Source organism: Anas platyrhynchos, chromosome 4 (genome assembly GCF_047663525.1).
Source record: "Anas platyrhynchos isolate ZD024472 breed Pekin duck chromosome 4, IASCAAS_PekinDuck_T2T, whole genome shotgun sequence".
NCBI classification, from domain to species: domain Eukaryota; kingdom Metazoa; phylum Chordata; class Aves; order Anseriformes; family Anatidae; genus Anas; species Anas platyrhynchos.
Genome location: NC_092590.1, coordinates 29418743 through 29444860, shown reverse-complemented (window position 1 = coordinate 29444860; position 26118 = coordinate 29418743). Strand labels below are relative to the sequence as shown.

The window sequence follows — 26118 nt, the reverse complement described above, 5'->3', positions numbered from 1 at the left end:
CCGGGTGGGGGCAGAAAGTGCCCGCACAGGCCCCGCTGAGGTTGTCCCCCGTGAGGCTGGGCTGCGGGGCGGCTCCTGAGTCCCGCCGTGAGCCCGCAGGCAGGCGCTGAGGCGGCCGAAAGGGGCTGTGAGCAGTGGCTCTGAGCCAGCTGTGGGACAGGCTGCGGTCAGCTCGGGGGGGAGATGGGCAGAAAGCCCCCCCCGTGTGTCGTGCTGAGCGGCTCAGGTTGGCCTTTCGAGCTTCGTGTCAGCCCTTCTGAAAGCTATGTGCACACAAAAAGCTTTTTTTTTTCATAGGTCGTGAGGGTTCGTGTCAGTAGGTTATGCGGTAGGCTTAGCTGTAGTGTTTGTTAGCTGGGCTGTGCCCTGCAGAAGTGATACTCTGCAAATGTTAGGATTTCCAAATATATGTGCACAGGCCAAGTACGTCTTTAACTGCTTTTTATTAGTAGGAATAGTAGAAGTTATAAATATCTACGGTTCATTAAGGAATAAGGCCTCCTCCCCCACAAATTCTGGAGTTCAGGAAAACTGATGCAGATGGGGCTCTGGTCTATGTCTGCGACTGTCGTAACATAAATAGAGGAGAAGGGCATAAACATCTGATGCTCGGGAACATCCCCGTGTCTCGCAGTGTTCCTCTCTTGCCGTGCAGGCACTGCTCCCCAGCAGGAATGAGCAGTACGCCTGAGCCACTCACTTGTTGAACCTAAGCAGAAATGCTGCTCACAGTCACGTCACTTCTGGCCATAGCTTCTCAAGCTCTCGTCACGTTTGCAGGGCAATGGTTTACCAGCCTTTATAGCATGATTATACCAGCGTGATTTTGTAGGTGGCACAATTATTGTTGTCTGAACTCAGTTTGTTGCCTAAGGAATGTAAAATATCTACTCAAACAGCGAAGGCATTTACATTACAGGTGGTGGACCAGGGAAGCGAGATGAAAGTTCAGGGAAGCAGGATAAAAAGATTAGCCCTTTATCAAGGTTAGTCTCTGAGAATGTTTTCTGTAAAGTCTGTAAAATATTAAATATGTTTTAGTATACTAGCCCGAGCAGTAAACATTCCAAAGAGTGTCAGATAAATATGTTACTTCCTGAGCAGCAGCAGTAGTTAATTTTCAAACAAACATAATCTGTGTAAAACATCGAGGGTGTGCATGCCGATGTACGCCACTGCCCTCTTATGGATGAAGTGTTTGACTCTGCGTGGCTGTGCTAAGCTGACGCCAGGGCTGAAAGGAACAGAATTCCTGCTACATTTAAGTTTTATTCATTCCTGCTCCAGCCACAACCAGGGCAAAAAGACAAAGCGTCACTAGCACAACCAGTAAACCTGATTTCTTATGAACCCATGTCCTCTGTCCAGCACCCTTGGGACAGTAAACCCACTATGTCCTCTGTGAGTCTTCCCTTCTGCTAAAACTTTCTTGTTTTTCAGTAGGCCAACCACCCTACAGGCCTTCCCGCATCTTCAGCCCTCTCTGCCATCACAATCATATTTTTTATTCCCCTACACCCTACTGCAGTAATTAATTTTTCTGTCACATTTCCAAGTCTCCTTAGTTCTTCCTCTGTCTTAAAATGCTAGACAGCATATGCTGTGCCTGGCTCTGAGCAACATTTGTCTAGTTGGGAAGTTGGCAGGCCAACAAGAAGAGATAACGACCTCTGCTGCACCTTCTTCTGCAGTTGGGGCATTTGATTTTGCTTGTTTCTGGATATGATCACTGCTTTCCATAAAAACCTATAGAATCTTAATATCTTTACAAATGTTCTGTCAGGTTTTGCTAATGAATTGCAAACAATTGGGAAGAGAGGCTGACAGATGCACTCCGTGATCATTTGCATGTAGTTTCTTGGGAAATTTGACTAAGAAATAGTATGAGATGTTTCAGAATAGGATTCCACTCATTAGCTTGCAAATCTTTTGAAATGTGCAGACGTTTGTAAACTAATATGCTACCAAGCAAAAGCACTAAATGCACCGAAGTACTGGAGTAACTGCAGGCTGAGTAGGGGATGCTCTGGCCTGAGGGAATAAACATATGAATATATTTATTTGTGGATTATATCCTCAAAATCTTGAGATGATTGCAAATGACATAATACCAAGGTAATAAGAATCACGGAACAGGGGTGTTACAGCCTACAAAAAGAAGTGTTATGGAAGACAGTGTTCTGAGGGAGTCATAGGCTGGATTTCTATTTTTTTTTTTTGTAGGTTCAAGAATGAATGTTAAACATATTATTTCTACTGATAAGTACAAGCAAGCTTTTGTTTCAAGGTCCACTTCTTCATACTAAACTGTTTTTATAGCTATTTTTTCAGAAAGGTTGATGTTTCCCCATTTGTAACTTCCAGATTAGCCTATTTTTCCCCTGTCACATTGATCTCAAGCACAGACCAGAAAGGTTAATCTTATTTCCTCAAAAAATGACCCCTGGAGATGCAGTGGAGATTTCTTTTCAAAGGCAAAGCAAAACTCCCAGTGACATCAGTTTAGTAAGAGTTTACCATTGATGCCCATGCTGATGTTGCTGTGTTGCTGCCTTTCGCAGTAGCACGTACAACACACAGTGAAACATGGCCAGCTTTCTTCAGTCTCTGGTGGCAATGGACAAGGATGTTCTTTGATGACTTTATTCCCTTTTCATGTATTTTTGGTTGGTTTTGTTTTGACAACAAGATGGCTGTGCTGCAATTAGTGCCAGCTTTAAATTGCCTTGGTTACTGTTAGTGTGATTCTGACAGCAGGGAGCTTAGCATGGTTAACATCGATCCAGGCAGTTTGCTTGCAAACTGGGTTCTGTGCTGCCCCTGCTGCACTTCAGGTGTTGTGAACTAATCGTAACTAGATCAATGACTTATGTTTGCAAGGAGGCAGGAGAAATGGGTTGGTGTGCTTTCAGTACATTTTGGCTTCTAATTTTACAGCTTTATTCAGTATTCAGCTAGGCACTTAGCGGAGAGCACAGACAATAGCTGCCTGGCTGCGTCTCAGACCTGACAAGACAGAGATGACATTTGAATTTTGATTACTTTTTAGTTTCCTGTTTCCTTGAGCCTGATGTCCTTTGTGTACGAATTGTGTTAGTTCTCTGTGACAAAGTGAAGCTGGGATCTTACCTTTGCACATATTTGCTATTTGATGCTTTTACCATTACTTTTAAGTCACAACGAGGGAATATACAAAAGAAAAAGTGGATGTGACATTAAAGAATAAGCGTATTACAGGTTCTCAGTGTTCAGGTGAGCTCTGTTATCTCACAGCATTTTCCCCAGTTTAGTCATTGGAAGATACCTACTGGGCTTATGGGTTTATGATCTGCATAGCCTAGCTGCAGCATCCACTGCTGCATCTGCAGGAGAAATTCCTGTGAGGACAGAGCATGCCAGATTCTCTGCTCAGCCCTTTCCTAGGTATCTCCCAGTCTGATTCAGATCTGCTCTCCCGAAGATTCATACATGAATCAGGATGCAGTTGAAGAATTACTGACTGACCTAAACTTTCTGGAACACTTGCATGCTGTTTTAGTAGTTTGCTAGATTGTTAGCAAATTTTAAGCTATTAAAAACCTAGTAATGCCCCATTTGCATACGAGTCACAGGCTAAAACTTCTCGATGAGCTGACACCCATGTTTCAGATAGATGAGTAAACTGACAACCATATAAATGTTTAAGTAGAATTCTTGTGTGTTACTGACTCTAGACTGAGATCAAGCAGAACTATAATCAAACACCTCAAGTAATAACATGTTGGAGTGAGTAAACTCCAGTTTTACCTTTGAGGGACATTGTGACAAATATTTTGAGCATTCAAAGCACAAACAGATTAGATGAGTTGCCGGACCTAAAGTGTTTTTTTGTTGTTGTTGTTTTGTTTTTTTCTTTCTAAATAGGTAAAAACATAATATGATAAAGGATATTCAATGTTCATGGAAGTTTACTTAGTCTCCATTACCACACCTTATTACAGCATTACTATAGCATCTGAAAGAAGCTGAACGTCTGGAAACTGGATGCTTGGCATGTGAATGACTTGAGTGAAAAATTGGATATTAGACAGGAGGAGCTGGAATTGGTGAGAAGAGTCAGAGGCACTTTTGCCTGTGGACTGTACAGAGGAGGGTTTGTCGTGGGCAATGGGAGAAGGCTGTATCTGTTCCATCAGGTCTATGGTTTCTAAATTCTGTGTTTTATTGTATTTTATATTTCTGGAAAAGCTCCACTGTCTCTCTAAAATCCCGTGAGTCAAAGAGTGTCAATAAGTTCCATGAACTGGAAAGGATTCACAGCACTGTGCTGTTTTATCTGATGGGGTAAAATTAACCCTCATAGAGCAGACGTCCCTGGCCAAAGCCTCAGTGGCCTACCCTCAACAAAGTGTCCTCTGAAAAGCAGCAGGCTGGAACCTCTGACTGTCTTCACATTTTCACACCAAACCTACCTTCAGAACATGCTAGTCAGCATCCCCTCGGTCTTCCTAGATGAGAAGTTTTCAAGTCCACTTAAGAGGACTGAGAATCCCACAGACTCTTTAAAAGGTGATTTAGAAATATTATTTCTATTCTCATGCCAAATAACGTGTTTGAGCAACTGCACAACAACATATGAAAACTCAGACATTTCTTTAGGTTTTGACAAACACCAAGTTCAAGGTGTCTAATTCAGTTACTGCAAGGCTTCAGTGCATTTACAGAGATGTAACTCATAAAAACAGCTGTGCTTTTGTCGTTAAAGCACATCTAATGACACCTGTCATTAAAGCATAAGAATTATATAGCAACAGCAAGGCTATATCTGAAATGTTTGTATGTTTTTATGCTGAGTCCTGCAGTTCCTCCTACTGTCCAAATCAGGACATCTGTTGAAAAGCACCACACTCCCTTCACCTAGCTCTTCTCTGCAGTGAAATTTGGTCAGTTTGGATTTTGTCCCAGAACAGAGCCTTGGTGTAGCTGTGCCATACTGCCAGGCTTAGGAGCAGGGGCTTGTAAGATGATCCAGGATAGATACGTGATATCTTTCTTTATGAAACTCTTGGGTTTTGTAGCTTGTTCGAATTCTAAATTAAGCCATTTTAGAATTTTCAGTGCTGCAATAGTTTGGTAGCTTGCCAAAAAAAAAAAAAAATCTGATAGAGCTGTAATGCTAGTTCTTAAAAGCATGCTCAGCTAGTTTATTCAAAAAGATTTACTTCCTTAAAATAGCATTTTCCTAATAAAAGTGCTTGCTGGGCAGAGCTATCTGACAAGCAAGTAGACTTATCAGCATGTTTACTTTTCAAACTTCTCTGCCACACTTACATAGTTCTGCCGTGATATCAAAACTATAAGTGATGCAATGGGTTTTGTAAGAGTTTGTTTATGAGGATATAAAACATGCAATTTAAAATGTACTATGCACTAACAATTTAAAATGCACTAACACTTATTGAAAACTAGGGAAGGCATAGTACATAGTAATTTGCCTTACCCCAAGGTAAAGCAAATTTTTTTTGACTGAAGCATCCTTTTCTGGAATGTACTGTCAGATGCAAAGAAAGCAGAACAAGTTATACCTGTATGGTCTAAAAGGTGCAGAAGCTCTTTTCGCAGCTTCAGATATCTGCAGTTTCTGGTACACTTCAGGAAGGATATACAACAGAGGTTTGGATGCATTCAGTGTACCATCCATGTACATTATTTTTGTCTGTGATGTGTTAGAAGCAAAGAGCAGGGATTTCCAATGCAGCCTGACTCTCAGGGAAAAGCTTCCTGTATGGAGCACTGGAAAAGTTTGGATTACACTGGGATGAAAGTACTAATAAAAGTAATAAAGGGACAAGTTCCCCACTGATTTTCTGCAGAGTCGCTGTCATTCTGCTACCACAGTTCTTTACAAAGGGGGGAATCAAGAACAAAAAAAAAAACCAACAAACAAAAAACAAACAAACAAAAAAAAAACTTGTTTATAATAAGATTAAGAAAGTGAGATAAATTTATGGAGTATTCATGGCAGTACTTTGGATTTCTTTTATAAAGCTTGGGACTTGGCTTTTAAGTTGATGAAGACATTGAGACACAAAATGAATTCTCTGAGGCTTCTGGCGCTACAGGGCTATATAATCACTTTGGGATTGCCAAAGATTTTTTTTTTTTGTAGATTTGTGTCACTTTCACTCCCACACATCTGGCAATGGACCTCTCTGCACTGGCTTAGTTGAAAATCTTATCTCATAGATCATTACTAGCAATAAATTCCAGCCTTTGTGCTTACTTATACTGTCCCACAGCCTACAGTCACTGATTTTGTAGAACTAGGAATTTGGTCTGTAAAATATTTACTCACTAAAAAAAATAAAAAAAAAAATCCCTCAAAACCAACCCTCTAGCTCTTTCTTTGCGAAGCCAGCTCTGAAAATGTAAATCATATCAAACTGACTCTCAAGGCCAAAGAAAACAGGCAGCTGGATTCCATCCCTGGAGCTAAGAATCAGCCCTTAAATACTGCTTGAATATACACTTTATACGAGCTACAGTAAAACTCATTTTCGAGCATTATTTTCCCACACGTCCCAGAAGGCGCACACAGCAACTCTCTGCATATGGATGTGAATGGGGCACAACAACGGGTACGTGTGCCAGAAACCTGTTAGCAAGCATCTCTCCAAATGGCTAATGCAGCTCTAGCGCCATTCTTCTTGAAGGTCACACCTACCCTGTAAACAAAGGATGTATTTTTAATCCATGTCGCAGTCCTTAAATATAGCTAAGGCAGCTGTGGTCAAAATGGCTGTCAGCAAATGGTCTGCACGAGGTGTTTTCCTGTGTGCTAGTTCCCACTAGGCTGTGAACATTTTTCTGGTATTGCGTTCTGGACGCATTCTCATTTCTGATATTTATTGTGCTGTTCCTTTTTTACAGGACAGTGATGTGGAGCATGAAGGCAGAGTTCCCTCATATGTTGAAGACTGCACCTGATGATGACAAAGACTGGAAAGAGAAGAGCAGGCAAGACAAATGAGGGGAGGTAGTGAGTGGCATAGAGGTGATTATTTCTGCAGGATAAATTACATGATTTGCTGGGGAGGAAGCAAAGGGACAATTCCCAGGACTAAACCACAGATCTCCAGTTTAGTGACCTGTCTCCTGGAATACCCTTGGAGAGCAGGACCAGGGTGAGTAATGACCAGAAACTATTGCAGAAGTGGTCTCTAGGTGTCAGGAGACATGGTTCAGAGAAGCTGGAGATGCTGGGTATTCCGTAATATCCCTCCATTTCTGATCGTCAGATTTCATAAGAAAAACTGGCAACTGGCAGATAGTTAAACCAGGATATTCTCCAAGAGTCCCGACAATCATTCAGGAGTAACTTACCTCAGCAAAAACATGGCAGAATAAACAACCAGGGTATAAGTAACTGGGAACTTTGTTTTTAGGACTGCTGTCTTATAAAAACTTTTGTTTTCATAGGACAGCAGGGCTTTGACTTTAGATAGTGTTATAGTGTTACCATGTGTCATGACACATGGTTGTTCAGCCAAAATGCCAGCTTTCCCAGACAATGACCCAGGAACGAAGTTTAACTAAAATTTTGATTTTTTTTTTCACTTTCCCAATTGAATTCTCCTTCTGAACGCATGATAGCGTGTTTATTAACCAGTCCTGATATGTATCCAAATCCACTGCCATGCAGAATGAGCTTAGTGCATTACCACTGCTGCGGGAACTTTAACTCTCTTCCATTGACTTTAGGAGGATTAAGTCAGAAACAATACTGTTTTAATGCCATTTTTTGTATTTACTTGGCAAATACTGTTGTCAATTTAAAGATTCCCATGGGAGGTGTCAAGAGGTCACTGAAATTTTCCTGGGTAAGGGAGGGAGAGTGGTTGAAACTTTGGCCTCCCTGCTGCTTCCTTCAGTGTGTTTTTTTCATGTCATTAGTGCTGCGCTCGGCACTTTTCTCCCAGCTTCCATTAGGAGGGGGAGCGAGTGAATATAAAAATGTTAGGGAGAAATGTAGGCAAGAAACACAGAGAAGGCTTCCCTGCTGTTTTATTGGACTAATTCTAGGCCTTGGTAACAGTAAACTTTCAGTCACAGAAAGTGACTATATTGCCCAGTATATACAAAAAACTCCCAGGTGCTTTCAGCTCATTTTTTTTTTTCCAGTTCATTTTATTATTCTACATAGTTTTCTGTCCAAGGATCACAAAACCTTCTGACCTCTTTGTTATCCTATGGCAAGGAAATGCAGTTAGTTCCCTAAGGATCAAAAAGCATCAGGGTTTGGATTCCAGATATGAGGTACCTGCAGTTTCCATGAACGTCAGTGTAATTGCAAGTGAGCAGCTTATTTGTCACACACCAGTAAGACAGAAATGCAGAAAGGAGGGGCTGGGAGGGGAGGAACACCCCACGTCCTACAGGCTTAGTATGTCAGGCTTCTCCATTTAAGCTGAAAATGCCTGAGATGAGGTACCAAAGACAGCTCTGTAGCTGAGTTAAAGGCAGCAGCTATAGGAAAAGATCTGATATGTTTTAGACTATGTGACTCCCCTAACAAGCCCCAGTGCTTTGCCATGTGACAGAACAAGCAGTTTTTCAATTCCTAAATTTTTAAACTGTCAGTCCCACTAATCAGAAGAACTACGTATTTCTCACAACTTTAATGGCTGCAAAAAAAATATGAGAGTTTTGCCAGCAAGTGAAAACAAAACCAGTGTTTATTAAGTCCATGAAGACTGGATTCATGCAAGAGGAATATTCTACACTATGCACCTTGTGCTCCTCAGTAAGCCTGTTTCACTTTGGGTTCATACATAATTTTCTCTTACAGTCTCCCACCACCCTTGACCGATGAGCTTCAGGAACCATTACAAAGTGGTTTAAGTCATGCTTCCATCTGTTGTGCCCCATCCTTCTGGTGGAGATTACTTTTACTGTGGCACAAAAAGCAGAATGGAAGATGTGCTCAGATCCTTGCCAACCGCAGCTCAGTCTAGTGACTTGTCCCAAACCTGGTTTCTTGTTAATTTAATCAAAGATGAAGTGCTCTGTGCCTAAGTGTGAGGGTGGGCATATTTCATTTTTCCAGTCCTTGTAATCATCAGCAAAGGAAAAGAAGAGGCAGCTGAGAGCAGTAGCATCTGAACAGATCACAGTGAGATTTGGCAGAACTTAGTTGCTAATCTCTTAAGCTTGCTTGAAGTTTTGCTGGGAGAAGGGGGTGAAGGGGGATGAGCACATCACAGTGCTCATCCGTGCTCCACAGCAGTATGTGGGGCCAGATACTGGCACTGGTGGTGGAAAACGAGTCCGTTACCCATCTGAGCAGACCAGTTAATGCAGTATCACTGCATGGTTAACAAATGCTGTAGGCCGGGCTTGAACTGTGTTCTATTTCCCAGCTGGCAACACTTAACCCCGATGTCTGTTAAAGTCAGAATTTGCTGGAGCCTCTTCCTGGACAAACAAGATTGCCCAATGTAGAGAAAGCAACAGCGGTCATCTGAGAAAAGGAAGCACTCCGGGGAATTAAGTGAATACAGTGAGTTAAGTTATTCAGGGCACTGTGGTCACTGACGGACTGAAGTCCCCAGAAGAGGATACTGTGCAGTGCAATCAGGCTTTTCAACAGCTGAAAAAAATACTGCTTTAGTAATAGCTAAGAATTGCATTAGAGACTGCCGTGGAAAGAATTTTTCATGAATGTTTACTAGTATTTAGAAGGCCTGTGCTTTTCTAATGCTTTAAGTCTTTTAAGCACAAAACACTAGAAAATACTAACATTTCTTAAAATTGAAAAGGAATAAAACTATGGCCGGTCTAAGTCCAGACCTATGCTATAAAGAAGCTCAAATGCTATGGTAATCTTCACTTTTTTTATCTTCCCTTAGAAAGTTTGAAGAACAAGGTTAAAATACTCCAAACTACAATTTAAATTCTCAAAACTAATGTCAGCAGGAAAGGATCAACTAGGTGTGCTACAATAATGGCAAATCAGTTGCATTTTATTATCATCTTTTAGACAGCTTTATCAAGAGTTGTTACAGCTTAATACAGAGTTTAGAGAAACTATGACAGCTAGAGCAGTTTATAAAAAGGAAACTGTCTGACTTCAGCAACGATCATGTTAGGATATAGCCCTACAATAGAGAGAGCTGTTGCTAATTATTAATATGTCAAGTTTTCTGTCTTTTCTATATCCCCGTGAAGTCAATCAGTTATTCAGAAGGCGGCTCTGTACCTCACTTTTTAAAAACTACTCTGATAAAATTTAAAATAGTTCTAGCAGCAGTAAAACAACCAGCAATGAGAACTGTTGACTGCTGATGGGAAAACTGATAGAAGGAAAAAATAGCACCCCTGAAGTACTGCTGGAGATTTAAAATTTTACCAAGAGAGCTAGAACTGCAGAATCTTTGCCTAAAATTCGAATCAGGAGAAGTTCTATTCTATATTCAGGAAACAGCAAAAATGCATGCTTCATCCCTTCCCCTAGAGAAGAGATTACTGTTAGGGCTGTCTGCAGGATACAGCAAAAAATAGGGTATGTCAAGGACCTGATTATCATGCCATTATACTCAGTGCACATCTGCATCAGCTCTAGCCACAATGCTATTTAAAACCAAGCTTTATTTTCTCCTAGCTGACAACAGTCCCTAAGGGAACATCCATCAGCCAAGCAAAAGTGAGTCATGCAACACCCCAGCCTCACATTTGATTCAGTCCCACCTCAGGGGTGACTTGTGAAACAACTGTCACCGCCAGCCTGGGGCTTAGCAAACGCTGCCTCGCAGGAGTCTTCCCACTGTGCAATCCGCCTGGCTGGGGCTGTTGGGCAGCTAAGGTGAAAAAAATCTCTTTGAGCCTTGGTTCTCTAAGTTTTAAAACTACATAGTTACAAATTAAGTTAATGAAATTAGCTAAATCACATCTTGATTTAAAACTGTCCTGGAAATAAAACCTGGAAGAGTGCACCAGATCACAGGTGCTGAAGGCAAACAATTTAGCAGCAGCAGCCAAACTCCTATATATGTGTATCACAAGTAACTACAAATTAATTTGTCTTTATGGAAGCAATTCAATTAAGGTTTTAGTTGCTGAAGAAGTGTTTTTAAGACTCTTGCACAAGCCAAGCGTTCAAATTGATACTATTTGAACTGATGAACTCATCAGCTCAACTGGAAAATATATCAACTTGGCAAGGCATTTGAAGTGCGTATTGCATTAACACACAAATTTAATTTAAAGGAAGAAGCTCTTTATGGATTTAAAAAACAGTATTTACATTCTGCAAATTGCTTCAGCTCAACTGCTATGATAAAAATGGCAAAAACAAGTGTTCTAGAAATGGTAACAACCAGATTGTATTTTATGCTAAATCTTACTCTACACAGCTCATGAATAAACAAGTTAAAATGAAAACTGAGAAAGCACACAATTCCTTGAGTGGGAAGAAGTTTAAAAGGATTGAAAATCAAATTTCTATGTTTGTCTTTGGTTTATCGCTGCTAGCAAAATTAATTAGAGCCTGGTTTCATTTGAGAGTTGATGAGGTGCTTTTAGTGGAAAAAAGCATCAGTTAGAAATGGAGGCGGGGGCACACATGGCTCTCTGGCTGAGGGGGAGATTGGCACCATATCCAAGCACACACAAGATCATAACTGGGCTAAAAACGGCACATTTTGTTTTATTCAAAATTCCATTGAGTCATTAGGGGAAGCTGGGCATACTGTGCTGTTCTCTTGTCCCAAGAAACTGCTTGCAAGGATTTCATGTTGGATGCAACTGGTGAAGGTGTGCTCTATCTGTAGGGTTCTACCTACCTGAGTGGCCTCTTTCTGCTCATTTCTCTGTATGTTTGGTTTGTCAGTAAGTAGTTTGTGAACAGCACTGGGTTTATTTTAAACCACTGAAGTTCTTTGTTTATATGTAGAAGCTTCAGAAGATGGCATTGTACCAGGAAATACTTGTCAATTCTAGGATCTAGATGTAAGATTGTTTCCACACTGATTCTGATTTTACCCTCTACCAACTTCAGGACCTCATCACCATCAAGCACCAGCTCACCTTGCAGCTTTCCAGGCAAAGCTGTTACAATGTGTTAAATAGGGCTTTAAAATTTCAGCTAAAAGCATTACTTTGGCAGACAAACTTATTTACTGCGTCAATTGAAAATTAGGTCTTGGGGGATTTTCAAGGATATTCAGTATTGGTTGGCAGGTTTGAAGATTATTCTCCTTGAAAAGCTGTGCACAATCTATGCATATTTTTCAAATCATTAATTGATAAAAAGCTCTATGTCTATGAAGCTTGAAGTCTGCAGATTATGTCCGTATTTCTTACCAAAAGCAAGCCAGCAGTCTGCATAAAAAATGTCAACAATAATGTGATTTACATTTAAAGGGAATTAAAACAAACTCCAACCCTTACCTTCAATAAGATTGTATTTCTTTGAGAGAATTCACAACTGTAGAGCAGAAGCATAATGAAATATACCACACTTCTAAAAGGCTAATCTGTATTCTTTGAAATTTAAGGGGTTTGGTCTTCCCTCCCCCAAAAGGTGAAGCAAAACAGAAAAAGGAAAATAATGCATTCTTTATAAAATCTAAAGAGTGTATTTGCTAAATGTCACTATAATAAGTGGCTCCTGAGGATTACTGCACTCTGGATAATCTATTCAAAGACAAATGAAAAAAGGGGGGGGGAAGGGAAGGAAAAAGAAGACAAATAATATAGGACAGAACCAGCGCTGTTTCCAGCAATTATCATGTTTCTCATCAGACAAAGCAACAGCTGCTTATATATATATAAAAAAAAACAACTATACGTTAAAGGTAATTAAGTATTTTCGAAGTTCTCATTGTAGGTTCCCATGATACAGCTGAAATAGAAGAATCTTGTCTACATTCAAGAATTGGACACATTTAAAAAAAAAAACAAAATTTTTCAGTGGGCAAAACTTTAATAATCATAACACCATAAAACAATTATACAAAAAACATGTACATATTTTAACAGTTCTAAATAATGTATATACTTGATTGCTCTTTGTGGAAAAGTTGACAGTTTTAGATTGTGACTGGTGTATTTTACAGCAGCTGAAAAAAATATAATTTTTTTCTTCAATAGGGCAGTTGGAAGTTTGACAGTTCATCTGATTTGTAACAGGCGACTTGTTGTATGGATAAGCCAATGAAGCTTTTCCGCAAATAATTTGAAAACAACAACACACGTAGTGTTGGCCCTGTACAGTACTGCGTTGACAGGAGAAACAAGGAAATGTGGGTCAGAATAATTTTCATTTTCATAATTTCAGGGGTGGTAGACATCGAGCTATGAAACGTGAGCCAAAAGATGACAAGTATTACATAGCATTTGTGCCTGTAATATTTTGTACCACCACCCCTGGCTGAAGGGGACATGAAAGTAAGAGTGACAGTAAGAATTTAAAAACAAACAGGAGAAAAACCACCCCTTTCAACACTGTGCTCTGATATCACTGACCTGATTGCAAAATTTAATGAACTAAATAGCTGGGGTTTTGAGGAAGAAGAAAAATACCAGAAAAGTCTTCTAGCTCCAAATTAATTTTACAGTCTCAAAAAAATAAAAAAATCCAAGCACTTCAGTGACTGAAATACCAGTCTGCCTTGATTTAGAAACACCATTAAGATATTTCAGATGACACTGGTTAAAAAGTGACAGATGCCTTCAAAATACATTTTATTAAGATAAAAGCAAAGTACTCAAATTGGACCGGTAGATTAAGATGTTACTAAAATACAACCACAAGGGTCAATAAAAATGAATGATTTCTTTATGTATGTGTAAAGAAGGGCTACTATAACTATGTAAGTTAACAGCTAGACCTGGTACTTCCAGAGCCCAGTAATTCTTCCAATTGTTTAACCCTACCAGCCAACTGTTGATATGGCAAAAACTCTGGTTTACATTCTAAGTCTCAGTTTTGTATCAGAACATCTGTATTTATTCATCTCCGTATTTCTTTTTGAATTTGTGAGATTATAGTGTAATGATTTTTAAATTCTGAGCAATGAACACATATGCAAGTACACACAAGAGAAGTGTATAAATATCTCAGTTTAAAAGGCATGTTTTTCCTCTGTTTCATACAGTCACCATTCTTTTTTTCAGTTCTTCTTTCTCCTGCCCCATGTTACATTTTCTGCTACTGTTTGTTATTCCGCTGTGCAGACTTCAAAACACTGACATGTAAGACAGCACTAAGGGAATTCCTGAGTCAGATTTATTCATCATTATCTGCAAAAATCACAAGACAGGGAAAAGACAGGGTAAAAAGGACACAGAAGAGAAAAACAGGGAAAAAAAAAAAAAAAAAAAAAACAACACACAACCCGGAGTTACAAAACAAATTAGAAAAAAAATGTGTAAAAGAACTTGAAGAGTATAAAACTTCTGAGATAGAAGCTCCCGAACATGCTTCTGTCACTTGTCCTCTATTCACCTTTATTAGCATAGTTATTTTCTTTAAATAACTGAAGTGTAGAATTACTTTTTCTTTACATTTTCATATGCTATTACAGATGTGTAAAATACACAATTAGAACCAAAGCTCTTAAAAATAACTGCTTATTAATCAACATTTCACAAGATGAAAGTCAGCTCATTTTAATAGGATTCACTCAGACCACAGCTTACAATTTATATGCCAACATTTTCAGAAAATTGTCACTTAAGCCTTTTAGTACTACCTTTAAAATATCCTTAAAGGGCAAAATACCAAGGAAAATAAATTGGTAACACTCTAGTTACTGTTTTCTTCCTGTTCTCTATTGCCAGTCCTCTGGATGGTTGATTAAAAAAAACTTACTACAATTTATCCTTACAGTGAAATAAGCAATTGTGTCTGAAAAATATATTTTCCAGACCATTTTCTGTCATTCTTCTATAATGCAGGAGTAAAACAACATGGTACTGGTTATTCTGACTGAACAGTTCTGTATCAGTAGCAAAGAAAAGCTGGGAATATATAAACAGTAATTTATTCTAGAAATATATATGGTTTTAATGATTGTGTTTTTAAAATTAGTTTTTAAGACTTTTTTTCCCTAAGCATTTCTATATAAAAACCTAAGGAAGCTATAATTATTTGAACCTTTATTCACTTGATATTGCAACATACTTGTAAGAGAAATTAAAAGATGCAATCTGTTCTAACCTAGCGAGGCTCCTAGCAAAGATAAATTCTCTTCATGCATTACTGAGCCACTTGAAAACTAAGATGGATCATATCTCCACACCAATTTCTTCTGGAAAATTACAATTATAGAATAAAACATCAAGTGAAGTTTTCTTTTCTGAAAATTATTGATCCTGGTTCAACACTGAAACTCATTAGAAGTAGCTTTGGTAAGAAAAATATTTTAGCTAAGAACTCATTAATTCCTAAACAAAACCATTTTTAATTCTGAAAATTTTATTCTAGACTTGCATCTGCCCAACCTGCTTAACTGTTCTACAGAAATTAAATAATTATACTCCCACAAGTCATCTATTAGTGCAGTTTACTGTACATTAACATAATGTTAAATCAGAGTAGTCAGCACGCTTGATCAAAGTTTGCATTGCATTTTGTTGCAGAAATAAAATGTGTTTTGTGGATATTTATTTTTTTGAAATCAACTCAGCTGATCAGTATAACAAAGCAGGTACATGTTTTAAAAGTATATTATAACCTTTGTACATAACCAAGAACAAACATAAGACAACCCATAGTGGCCAAGATACAGTGAGATTACCTTCCTGGTAGGCTCCATCTGCCATGACTAGGTGAAGTATTTTGGCATACAGGTGTTTGTGTTCATTTCCCAAAATAGTTTGAACTATGGTCGAACATGTATCAATATTTTCATCTTCATCTTCATGTATAGCCTGGGAGAAACATAGGGTCAAGCTTAAAATGGGTTTACAATTAAATAGTTCAAACTTAGTAAATGCAGTCTATTGTTAAATCCAAAGCTTTCCTCTTTAATCCACAAGCATGGAATTTTCTATGTTAATATTTTAGAACGTTGAAACAGAATAAAAGACTAAAAGAAATAAGCATTAATTTTAGTCACACAGTGCAATTAGTTACTGGCACAGCTCTAGATACATTTATCTTGTCTCCTAAACCATTTTCCACGTCAGCTTATTCCACAAACCTTTATTTTATCATAAACTTCAATGAATTTCTCAAAGCCTATTTCCTGCTCCAGGTTATATCTCAGCTCTTCCAAATGGCTGAATACACTATCACATTCTTCACATTCACTGGCAATTTCTCCATCACTATTATCTGTAAAGAAAGAAAAAAAGAAAGGCAGTTAAAAAGACCACCAGCACCAGTAAATTCAATTTTCCTTCAGTCTTCATGTTGTTGTTTAACTTGGACATCCACACAACCACTAAATCTAATAAAGCTGCTAAGCTCAGGAGCACTAAATGACGGAGGGCAGATGTTCTGAAAAAAATCCAATGAAACTGGGACACTCAATGTCTTGACAGCCAATAAATACTGAATCCCAAGTGGGAAGCATCTAGCCAGCTCCTCTAAAACTCCACTGGCGGTGTCCTGGTTTTGACTGGGATAGAGTTAATTTTTTTCGTTGTAGCTGGTATGGTGCGTGGAGCTTTTGCTTTACATAGCAAGATGTCTTGTATCTCAAGCCATGGGTTCTTGCACTTTTACCTTTCCAATTCTCACCCCCGTCCTCCGCACGGGAGGGGTAGTGACTGAGAAGCTCTGTGGTGCTGAGCTGCCTACTGGGGTTAAACCACAACAGGTGGTTAGTCATAAGGGTATTCATACTGAATGAAACAAGGTAGTGGCCTCAAAGCAGGTTTTTATTTACCAAAACAATGTTGAAATTCCATATAACCATTCCATATAACCATTTTTGGGGTGGAACTGATGTAGGTATGGTTCAGTGGCTGTTCTGTCCCACTCTAGGAGCTCCTTAAGAAAGCAGATGTCTTCTACCAGAAAATACGGGTGTGTGTATTAAGAATCAGTTATTTAATTTCTGCACTGATGTACATCTCGTTCAATGAAGCAAGTCTAGAAAGCACAGCATTAATTTAGCTACGAAGTTCTTTCTTCATTTGTCTATGAATGAGCGCATCTCCTTTGTGTAGCAAATTCAGTATGCCAATTTGTGCGGTAAGATGTGAGAGAAAAATCAAGACGATTTTGTGTACGCACTACAGAAAGAAAGTAATGCTTTCAAATAGGTTTATAGGAGTCAAATACCAGGTAAGTTTAAGAAAATGAGATCTACTTAAAGACACAAGGTAGAATCCCTATACAGAGTCCTATTAGCAAATATGTTATAAAATGCAAACTGCTTTTGCCCAAGAAAAATATGTCCTCAATAAACACTTAAGTTATGACAGAATATATCTACATAGGAGTAAAAAGGCAACTTTTTAGATATTGGAGCTTACATTATCAAATCTTTACTAAAAATAACAAACCCAACAAACAAACTATTAACACAGTATTACCTGGCAGGTCACAGACTTCTTAGCTCAGTTAAAGCTACCACTTTAAATTCCTGATTGTGACTAGAGAAAATGATAATCCTGACCGAATTGTATCCCTAATTCAAGTATGAATAATCACATCAATAACAAATTATTATTGAAACAAAAAGGAAAATTTGTGTATGAGTTCAAAACCCATTAACCGATTTCTAATACTGTATTTAACTTAAGGATCTTGACTGGAGTTGATTTCAAGGTCTGTCTGGTCCCTTGAAGTTCTTTCCCCCGCAATAAAGAAGCCTGCAATTCTTGTGAAATATCATGAATCTAGAAGTTGGGACACTGACACCAAGTACCATTAATAACACCTGTGACAACAACCACCACCACAAAACAGACGGCATTGTGTTTTACCACTGTATAATATCAACATTCTCAAAAATGAAGGAAAATGGTATTAACTAAGTTTATTTTATTTTGAAGTACTTCCTAAAATGTATTATATAAGTAATATCTTACAGGAATATTCATAGATTTTCTGTTTGAATATTGTTGTTAATAAACCAAAATGATACAAGCTATGGCTTAGATTTATTGGCTTTATACCTCTTTTTATACCTGTATTTCTAAATGGACCTTATTTTAAAGCAGTACTAAAATACTTAAACTTCAACCAGAATTTAAAAAACAGAACAGGAATTTCAGTACGCCATTGTGTATCGCTAATGCAGACCCCTACAAGCAGTGATAAGGTTTTCTCTCTTTAGTTTAATTGCATTAATAGCTATTTCAGGCTGAGGACAAGGTTAATAATTTCATGTTCTTTTTGACTCCCTGTTAAATTACTTAATTGTAAACTGGATCCCAGATAATCCAGTCATGTCAGTTGCTCTTTCTTTTTCACTCTTACATTGCAGTCATGAATTATTCAAAAAACAGGATGTGCAGAAAGTCTTTGATCTTCATTGAAGACAAGTTTTAGGCAAGTAGTGAAAAAATGATTTATGATCAGAGCCTAACAAAGACTCACCATTTAATCTGCAGCATGAACCTTGGTTAGATGTTGACCTTAACATTCAGAAATATCTATACATCGACTGTTTTTTTTAAACTCCTGTATAAAAGCTATTAATTAGAGCTTTACTTCATTATAAGTATAAAAATCCAAAAAAACATCATCTGTGTTTGTCTTGTTAGTATCAATAAATAGCTTATACAGCAGGTATTACAGAAATTATACCTGACTGCCATTCTTCATTAAGTGCACTTTCGCTGCTGGGGTTATTTTCATCTCCTTCATCCAGCTCTGTACCATTTGTTATGCATTGGATGACATTGGCCTTTAAAGTAGACTCTTCCTCTTCACTTAATTCCTCACTAGGCTGCTCCCTAAGTAATTGCTCCATTGAGGCCCGGAGTTCCTGCAGATCTGTATCTGCCTCCCCAGACATGCTAGAAGAAAGTGACAAAGATTACATCAGTAATACTTTACCCCACAAACTCTGTAGCAAGAGTTTTCTTCTGTTAAACGAACAAACTGGAAAGCCAGCGTAGAAAAAAAAAAAAAGACATGTATTTGCATATACAAGGCTAATTGTTTTCTTATGGGCAGTAGCCTAATGAAGGAAATCAGCACTTCCTGTAGGTCTTTATGTCCTCAGTCTAACAGAGTAGCAAAGGAGTAGCACAGGAATGTAAATGAGGATTATATGGTCAAAACAAAAGTAATTTTTGTGGTAACACTACTGATACATAGGTACAAGTTATATATCATAACCCCTAGCCTTAATAAGTTTCAAGTATCCAGTTCTAAAAGGGCATGAAACTGATTGTAACTGGTAATCCCTTGAACAGAATTAGCCAAATATTCCACTAAGTGTTACACTTAAAAACACAACTGAAAAGGCATGGTTTGGATATAAGGACACATAAGCTTAATTTGTAGCAACAGGAAAGATAATGGTATTGTCTTGTTTCTACGTCGCATTGAACAAATGAAGAAAAATTAGGATGAGGAAACAAAGGACAAATAACAGCTTGGTTTTAGAGTACCTGGATGTGAACCAATATTTACACAATATAAGGAAATGCTCCAAAGAAATGAGAACTAGAACAGAGATTAAGATGTCTGGAGCAAAAATAGATCTATACCTCTTCAGAAAAGATAGACCAGATGATTTTAATCTCTGCAAACTATCCAAGCATCAAGTAATAGTCAAGACCCTAGGGTCAGATTTTGAGGCCTCTGGAAGAATTTGGGGGGAATTTAAGGACATCCTAATACAACAGCAAGAACAAGAGATAAGCAGAGATTCCCAGAACATAAAAATTATAGATTATAATAGATAGATATTCTTTAAATAGATTAAAGAAATTATGATTTCTATTAGAGTGGTAGCCATCAGCTTTGATCACTTTCAGGGGAATGAAGGAAGAAGCAGGAAAACCAAGAATTAACAGGACAAACCATTAGCTTCACAGTTCTCTGAACAAAACTGAGAGTGAATGGTGATTCAAAATAAAGTTGCAATACAGGATTTTTCAGATTTGGCTTAAAATTCCATTCTGGTCTGTAGTGTATAATGATGTCTAACCAAATATATACTTGATACAAGGTGCTTCTTGAAATCCTTGATAATCATACTACACTCACTTATCCTCAGAATCAGAGGGTCCTTCTTTGGCTTGTTCATCTTCTGTATCATCTATTTCGAGATTATGTTGATGCTGTACATCAGCTACACTGGGAACATCAACTAACGTTCTGTACAGTTTGTAAAGATCTGGAAGTGAACATGTTCTCAACATCTGCAAATGTAAAAGAAAGCATCATGTTTAGTTACCATAAAACAAACAAACAAAAAAAAACAGTCTGAGGTTACAAGTTGCTTTAAAATCTGAAATGAAAAAGGATGAAAAATCAGAGTCAATTTAAAAATAAAGATGTGTCCAGCACAGATGCTTGTACCCATTGAAAGCTTGACATCTTGAATTCTGCCTGTCAGCTAAATGGAAATTATTCCTTCTACCTTTACACGTTACAGTGACTGAAAGGTTTAAGGAACATAAACTGACATATAGATTCTGTTTTTCTGCAAATTTTTTCATTATCTTGAAGACTGTTTAAAGAAAAGGAACGCGGTAGTAGATAATATATATGCAATTAGCATATTTAAGTTGTAAGCAACCACTTAAAACACTGCTTAGAATCATTATGAGTAGCTGACAAAAGGAGTATTTTTTAAAAATACAGTTAATATTTCTCAAGGTTTGTCACTGAAAACAGACGTTTTCTTTGTGGCATATTTCAAGGCAGTTCCATAGTATTAAGAAGCAAGTTTAGAACACTAATTTGTTGCAGGGGAAATATGTTCAAAGCAACATTGAAACAAAGGCACCTTGTTTGCTCATTGATCTACCCATCTCTATTAAGAAGTGTAAGAACCCCAAAAGAATACTAAATATTCACCACTGTAATAAAAAGAACCTAGATCTAATCTGCACTAAGAAGTTTTGCCAATAAGCTTCACCTTCCTTCACTATAGCTCTGAATACATCCACGTTCAGTATTTGCTGCTAGTAAAAAGCTCTAAATTACTTCCTCAGCACTGTTCTCTGCCACAATTTATACCTACTCAGAATAGTAATACAGATGATCTAAGATCAAACCTCTGTCAGCACATGCCAGAATATTATTGACATCACAAGAGTTACCACTCATTTTGACCACAGTTGCCAAAGGGAAGGAACAATTAGAAGACTGAATTTGCCCCATCATTTGAAAGCTTCCAGGTATTTTGAAAATGCCTCTTTTCCTATTAACCTACCCTGTTAGAGTTAGAGTTAGTGTCCTAGCTGTAGGCAGGTCTGCAAGCTATCTGCTCTGCACCCTGCTAAAGGTTTTATCAGCATTTGAGGATGACCTTCAGCAGGTTGGGGAATTCCTAAAAGTTACATTTACAGTCATCGCAAAGAAGTTCTGAACTTCCTCTTGTTGCAGTCAAATGAGAAAAGGGAATTTATTACTCTATTTTGTTTTAGGCAAATCTACTGCAGCAATAATAGAAAAACATCTGCTGCTTTTCTCCAAATTCTCTGCTATTATGTAGAGCTCATCTGGTACTGCATTAACAATTCTGACAAACACTTATGGCCAAAACACATGCCAAATATGCAGTAACATGACATACTAAGATGGGTCATAATGATACACTGGAGAGCTTCATTATAAAGCATATCCACTACTAAGTTTGATAAGGGTACAAAGACTGTTCATTCTGCACCTAATGAGAAGTTAACTTTTCTGTATTATCTAACTGCCAGATATACTGTTTCATAAGCTAGGGATTTTAATGACAGACTAACTCTTGAAGAATCACAGTAAGAGTCATAAACCCGTTTACGTGAATATATACATCTGTGAAAATCATCTCTTTGTAGCTTGTCAAGAAACTTTATTTTTCTAAAGATGCAAATACCACTGTCCCTGATACGATTCCCAGCAATTCATCAACAAATAGGTGTTTTTCAATATTCGATTAATCAAGTAGTGGAACTTCTGTTCATGCACTCACAATAATGTGAGTCAAAAGCAGCGCTCTTATTTATCTGGCATTCCAACAACTGGAAGATCCTTTACTTCGTATTGACTGAACACAATGCAGGTGTGGAAATTTCCAGAGAACTGTCATCCATGTTTCTGCAAAAAGCACCTCTTCTATTTTACACTTGGCACTTCGGAACCTTGGCAAGTATTGCACATAGTCCTGGAAGTCTGTTTCATCTAGTAGTTCCACAACGATTATTAAAATACTTTTAATTCATTTTATAATCACATTCCACCATCCAATGCTCATTTTACAAACTGCGTAACCCTGTTGCCAGAAATGATGAAATGCCTTTGCTGCTCTGTTCAGCACTTAGGTATGTGATGGCAAAGTAGTACTAAGTTTGCAAAATTGCGCAAAGGGGAGAAAGAAGGTATAGGTTATCAATTTTCCTCAAGAACTGTCTCAGTTGTATTAGAAAAGTGGTGGCATTCCTCCATAAACACTTTGGACAAAGAATTCTGAAGAGTGAAACCAGAGACTCACAATGCTATGTGAGTCTGGCTCATATAATGAGCACAACGCAGTCATATTGCATGGCAGATGTGATTAGACAAATACAAACATCTGCTTAAACTGTTATGCCATCTGCTCTAGCCTTGTGAAGCCTCAATAAGAAAATCAGAAAAGCAAACATCACTATAGAAATAAAGGTATTCTTTTTTTTTTTTTTTACTTGCCTTTGGGTTGTTTGCATCAAACAGCCCTGTAGAAAGTCCAATCAACAATGAACTTTTGCCTTTATTTTTTGCTGGTGATACGGAACGTGAACGAGGCACAAAAGGCTCTTCCTGTGAAGACTGAGCTGACAGAACCGGTGAGGCTGTTGGTACAGCTGGGGACTGCATTACCCTCTGGAATAATGGTTCAGGCTGCAGTGAGTCACTGGAACAAGTTTCTGATGTGGTACACAGAAGTTGAATACGAATTTAACTTGATTTAAAACCACAAGCTTTTAAGCAAAAAGTAACTAAACTGAGAAAAACTAATTTCTGTTGCATGTTTAAAGGAGAAAATAGATCACACTCTATGAGTATGAAAATCTGTTTAGATTATTTTAGTAAATGCATCATAATGTGACATTCTCCCATTTATCATTGAGAATATACATCCCTCAGCTATTGTCTATTCTATTCTCATGCCTTCTTGTTTATCATTATCCAATCTGTGCCTAAAACTATGGCTTCATCCATTATCATCTGTTGCTTCTTCCCTTACACTAGATTTCTTCAAAATTATCCCAATATAATGTGCTCTGACACTGGAAAAAATGTACAGTTTTCTTAATGCACCAGTAAATTGATGGAATAGTATAACCAATGATAATTCCAAGTATTGCAGATATATTTTCTATTCTGCTATAAAAATATGTAGATCCCCTGTAATTAGTTTAAGGACCTCTAAGAGCAAGCAATTTTATGCAATAAAGATTAAAAAATCATTACTAGCACTTGTTTAAAATATCTTTGAAAAATCCAAGCTGCATTTCAGCATTAGGCATGTCTATAAGCAAAGCAGCACTTCACCAGATTTCGTAACACTTCAAATAGTCATTATAAAAGGTTGTAACATTCAGAAACCTGATATTCACTTGTAACTATCAAAGCATGGGCTATTTCCCTGTGTATACACAATGTAGCTTTGTCGCTACATATTTTCTTCGGAAGTGGCAAATATAACACACGTAATTCATCTTCCTAATCCATCAGAAATCTGTCTTATAGAAGTATGAACCAAAAAGGAAGATGAAAATATAAAGCCTGCTCTTTTAGGGCTAGTGAAGAAGTGAGAAGGGATGGCTCCAGTGCTCTGTACCACCAGTTACAAAACAAGAGATTTTGACTGACCTTCTGGAGCTTCTTTTTGTGGTTGCATCTTGTCAAGCGCTACTTTCTCAGAAGTTTCCTCACTTCTTCTGTCATGTTGTGCCCTATTATAAAATACAACACCCAGGGAAAATACCATTTAAAATAGTCATTAGTCTACTGACAAGACCCTCACCCACTAAGAGCAGTAAAACTAACATGGTAGGCAAGCAATGAAGCTTTAGCTAAGCTTAACATTGTAACCGAAGTATCTAAATCCTTCTCAGTTAAAATTAGTTGTTTGAACTCAAGAGAGAGGGATCAAAAGAATAACTTACTTATCCTCTTTTTCTTTTACCCACACTTCATTAACAGTAATGGGAAATTCCTTGCTCTGTTGCTTTTTATTTTCTTCCAACATCTCTGCTTCCAGATCATCAGACTCTAAAATTAATGAAGTCATACACCTCATTAAAAATGAACCCCAAACCCCAAACATGAACCCCAAACAAAAAGACAGGAGAGACTACATGTTTTAAGATTACATTAAAATCCTTGATGTTAGATCTTTCTGTGTTTTGCAGAAACTACTGAAATTTTGTAGCTCCCGAACTAAAGTTTGGCTTTGATACAAGAAGACTATCTTCAAGCTCCGAGGAACTGTTTTCTAAAAATCTCAGCAACTTTCCCCCATAAGTCTTCAGGGTGCTGATATCATACAGGGGAAAAGATCCAAGCACAACTGGTGTGCAGAAACAAAAAGGAATTGAAGCTCTTTAGAATTCCACTTCTTCAGAGAGTTCTCTAGAAGCATGTAAGTTTTTGGAAGTTAACACAGTATGTCGGTGAATCAAATTACTACACAGGCATAGAAAATATCTGGTCCTACCTAAAAGGCTTTCTAACAATTTGAACTTTGCCTATGGGTAGATATACAAGCCTACGGTATACATTCCTCATTGAATTGGAAAACAGATTGTCATTAGAATTGCTAATTAAATGACTTACCATCCAGCATAATAGGTTTGCTCTGCACCTGGGTAGCTCCAGCTCTTTGAGATTCTTCTAGTATAGTCACTTCGTTCTGTGAGATACCAACTGGCACTGAAGACTGAGCTCCAACAGTAGGAAAAGCTTTCTCTTCCTTATCCTGTTTTACAATTAAGGAGTGATGATCTCCTTCAACAACTTCTGCAGTATCTAAAACAAAATTAGTCTGTCATTTAAACAGTGCTTTGACACAATTCGGTAATAAACTACAATGTGATTACAAGGTAAGTTGAGAATCTTGGGTTTTAAAACATAACGTCTACACAGTAGAAAAGTTTGCATGCTTTTATTACAAAGAAGGAACAAGGAAAACAGAAATACAAAAAACAGAATTCTCCCCCCCCATAACAGCAGGTGTACTTGCCATTTTATAATTATTACTTTTATATTTATTGGAATAAATATGAAATTGTACTGTTCTCTGGTATTTTCAAGATTAAACTAAACTTTAACAAAAGTTTGCAAGGTATACAATGGTTATCACTATGTTATCAATGGTTTTACTGGTTTAAATCATGAGGTGAAAAGGTACAATAGCCTATAGGTTTGGCTAACAGCTGTAAATATTATTAATACATATGTAACAAATGTAACTGAGCCTTTAAATTTCTTTAGAGAAGTACCACCATCCATTTCTAATAAAAGAAACTAGTATTTTGTCTTGATGAAGGCAAAAATATACTAAAGTTGTAAAAGCTTCTTGCATCTAGCACTTATAAAGCAAAAAGAAAAGAGAAATAGACAAAAAAGAGAATAGACAAAACGGGCAATAGCAAAAGAACAGGTATGAAAGTTGTTCACCAGAAAGACAAGGAAGATAAAGAAGCAACATAATTTGCATTAAGGACAACAAGTACTTGTCCAGAAGGAAATTCCACTTGTATGCTAAGTCACATGCTAACAAGAAAGCTACAGGAGCTATGCAATTCAATATTCAGTTCACAACATCCCTTTAAAAAAGACTGTTAATATTAACAAGCAAAGTCCAAGACATTTCAACACATCCACCTTAATTTCTTATTACTTGAGTGGGTTTGAAATGTTTTGGTATATTTTGGTATTGAGCCTGTGCTGACATGAGGAACATTCATAAACATTCAGAACTGAGGCAACACACAGAAGAAAAAAGAAAGAGTAAGGACAGAATGTGC

At 37.6% G+C, this 26118-nt stretch overlaps 1 protein-coding gene and 1 long non-coding RNA gene across 15 annotated transcripts in view; one reads left to right on the top strand and one right to left on the bottom strand.

Moving 5' to 3' along the window:
- Window positions 1-6392: 6392 nt before the first annotated feature.
- Window positions 6393-24952, top strand: LOC110352562 (uncharacterized). Of its 3 annotated transcripts, none has more exons than XR_002401685.4 (3): window positions 6393-6617; window positions 6910-7163; window positions 24502-24952. It is a non-coding gene; the product is annotated as an uncharacterized lncRNA (long non-coding RNA). The 3 variants fall into 3 exon arrangements; XR_011809030.1 differs by lacking the exon at window positions 24502-24952 and adding an exon at window positions 17737-18243; XR_011809031.1 differs by lacking the exon at window positions 24502-24952 and adding an exon at window positions 9399-12984.
- Window positions 13706-26118, bottom strand: part of NEK1 (NIMA related kinase 1) — a 41630-nt gene continuing 29217 nt past the window's right edge. For all 12 annotated transcript variants that reach the window (XM_027456426.3, XM_072037318.1, XM_072037319.1 and 9 more), the window contains 9 exons: window positions 24926-25117; window positions 24256-24361; window positions 23960-24042; window positions 22793-23010; window positions 20159-20313; window positions 18746-18957; window positions 16185-16318; window positions 15780-15912; window positions 13706-14280 (listed from right to left, as the gene is read on the bottom strand). In XM_027456426.3, coding sequence (XP_027312227.2) covers window positions 14267-14280; window positions 15780-15912; window positions 16185-16318; window positions 18746-18957; window positions 20159-20313; window positions 22793-23010; window positions 23960-24042; window positions 24256-24361; window positions 24926-25117 — 1247 coding nt within the window. In that variant the 3' untranslated portion in view covers window positions 13706-14266. The remainder of the gene's footprint in view (window positions 14281-15779; window positions 15913-16184; window positions 16319-18745; window positions 18958-20158; window positions 20314-22792; window positions 23011-23959; window positions 24043-24255; window positions 24362-24925; window positions 25118-26118) is intronic.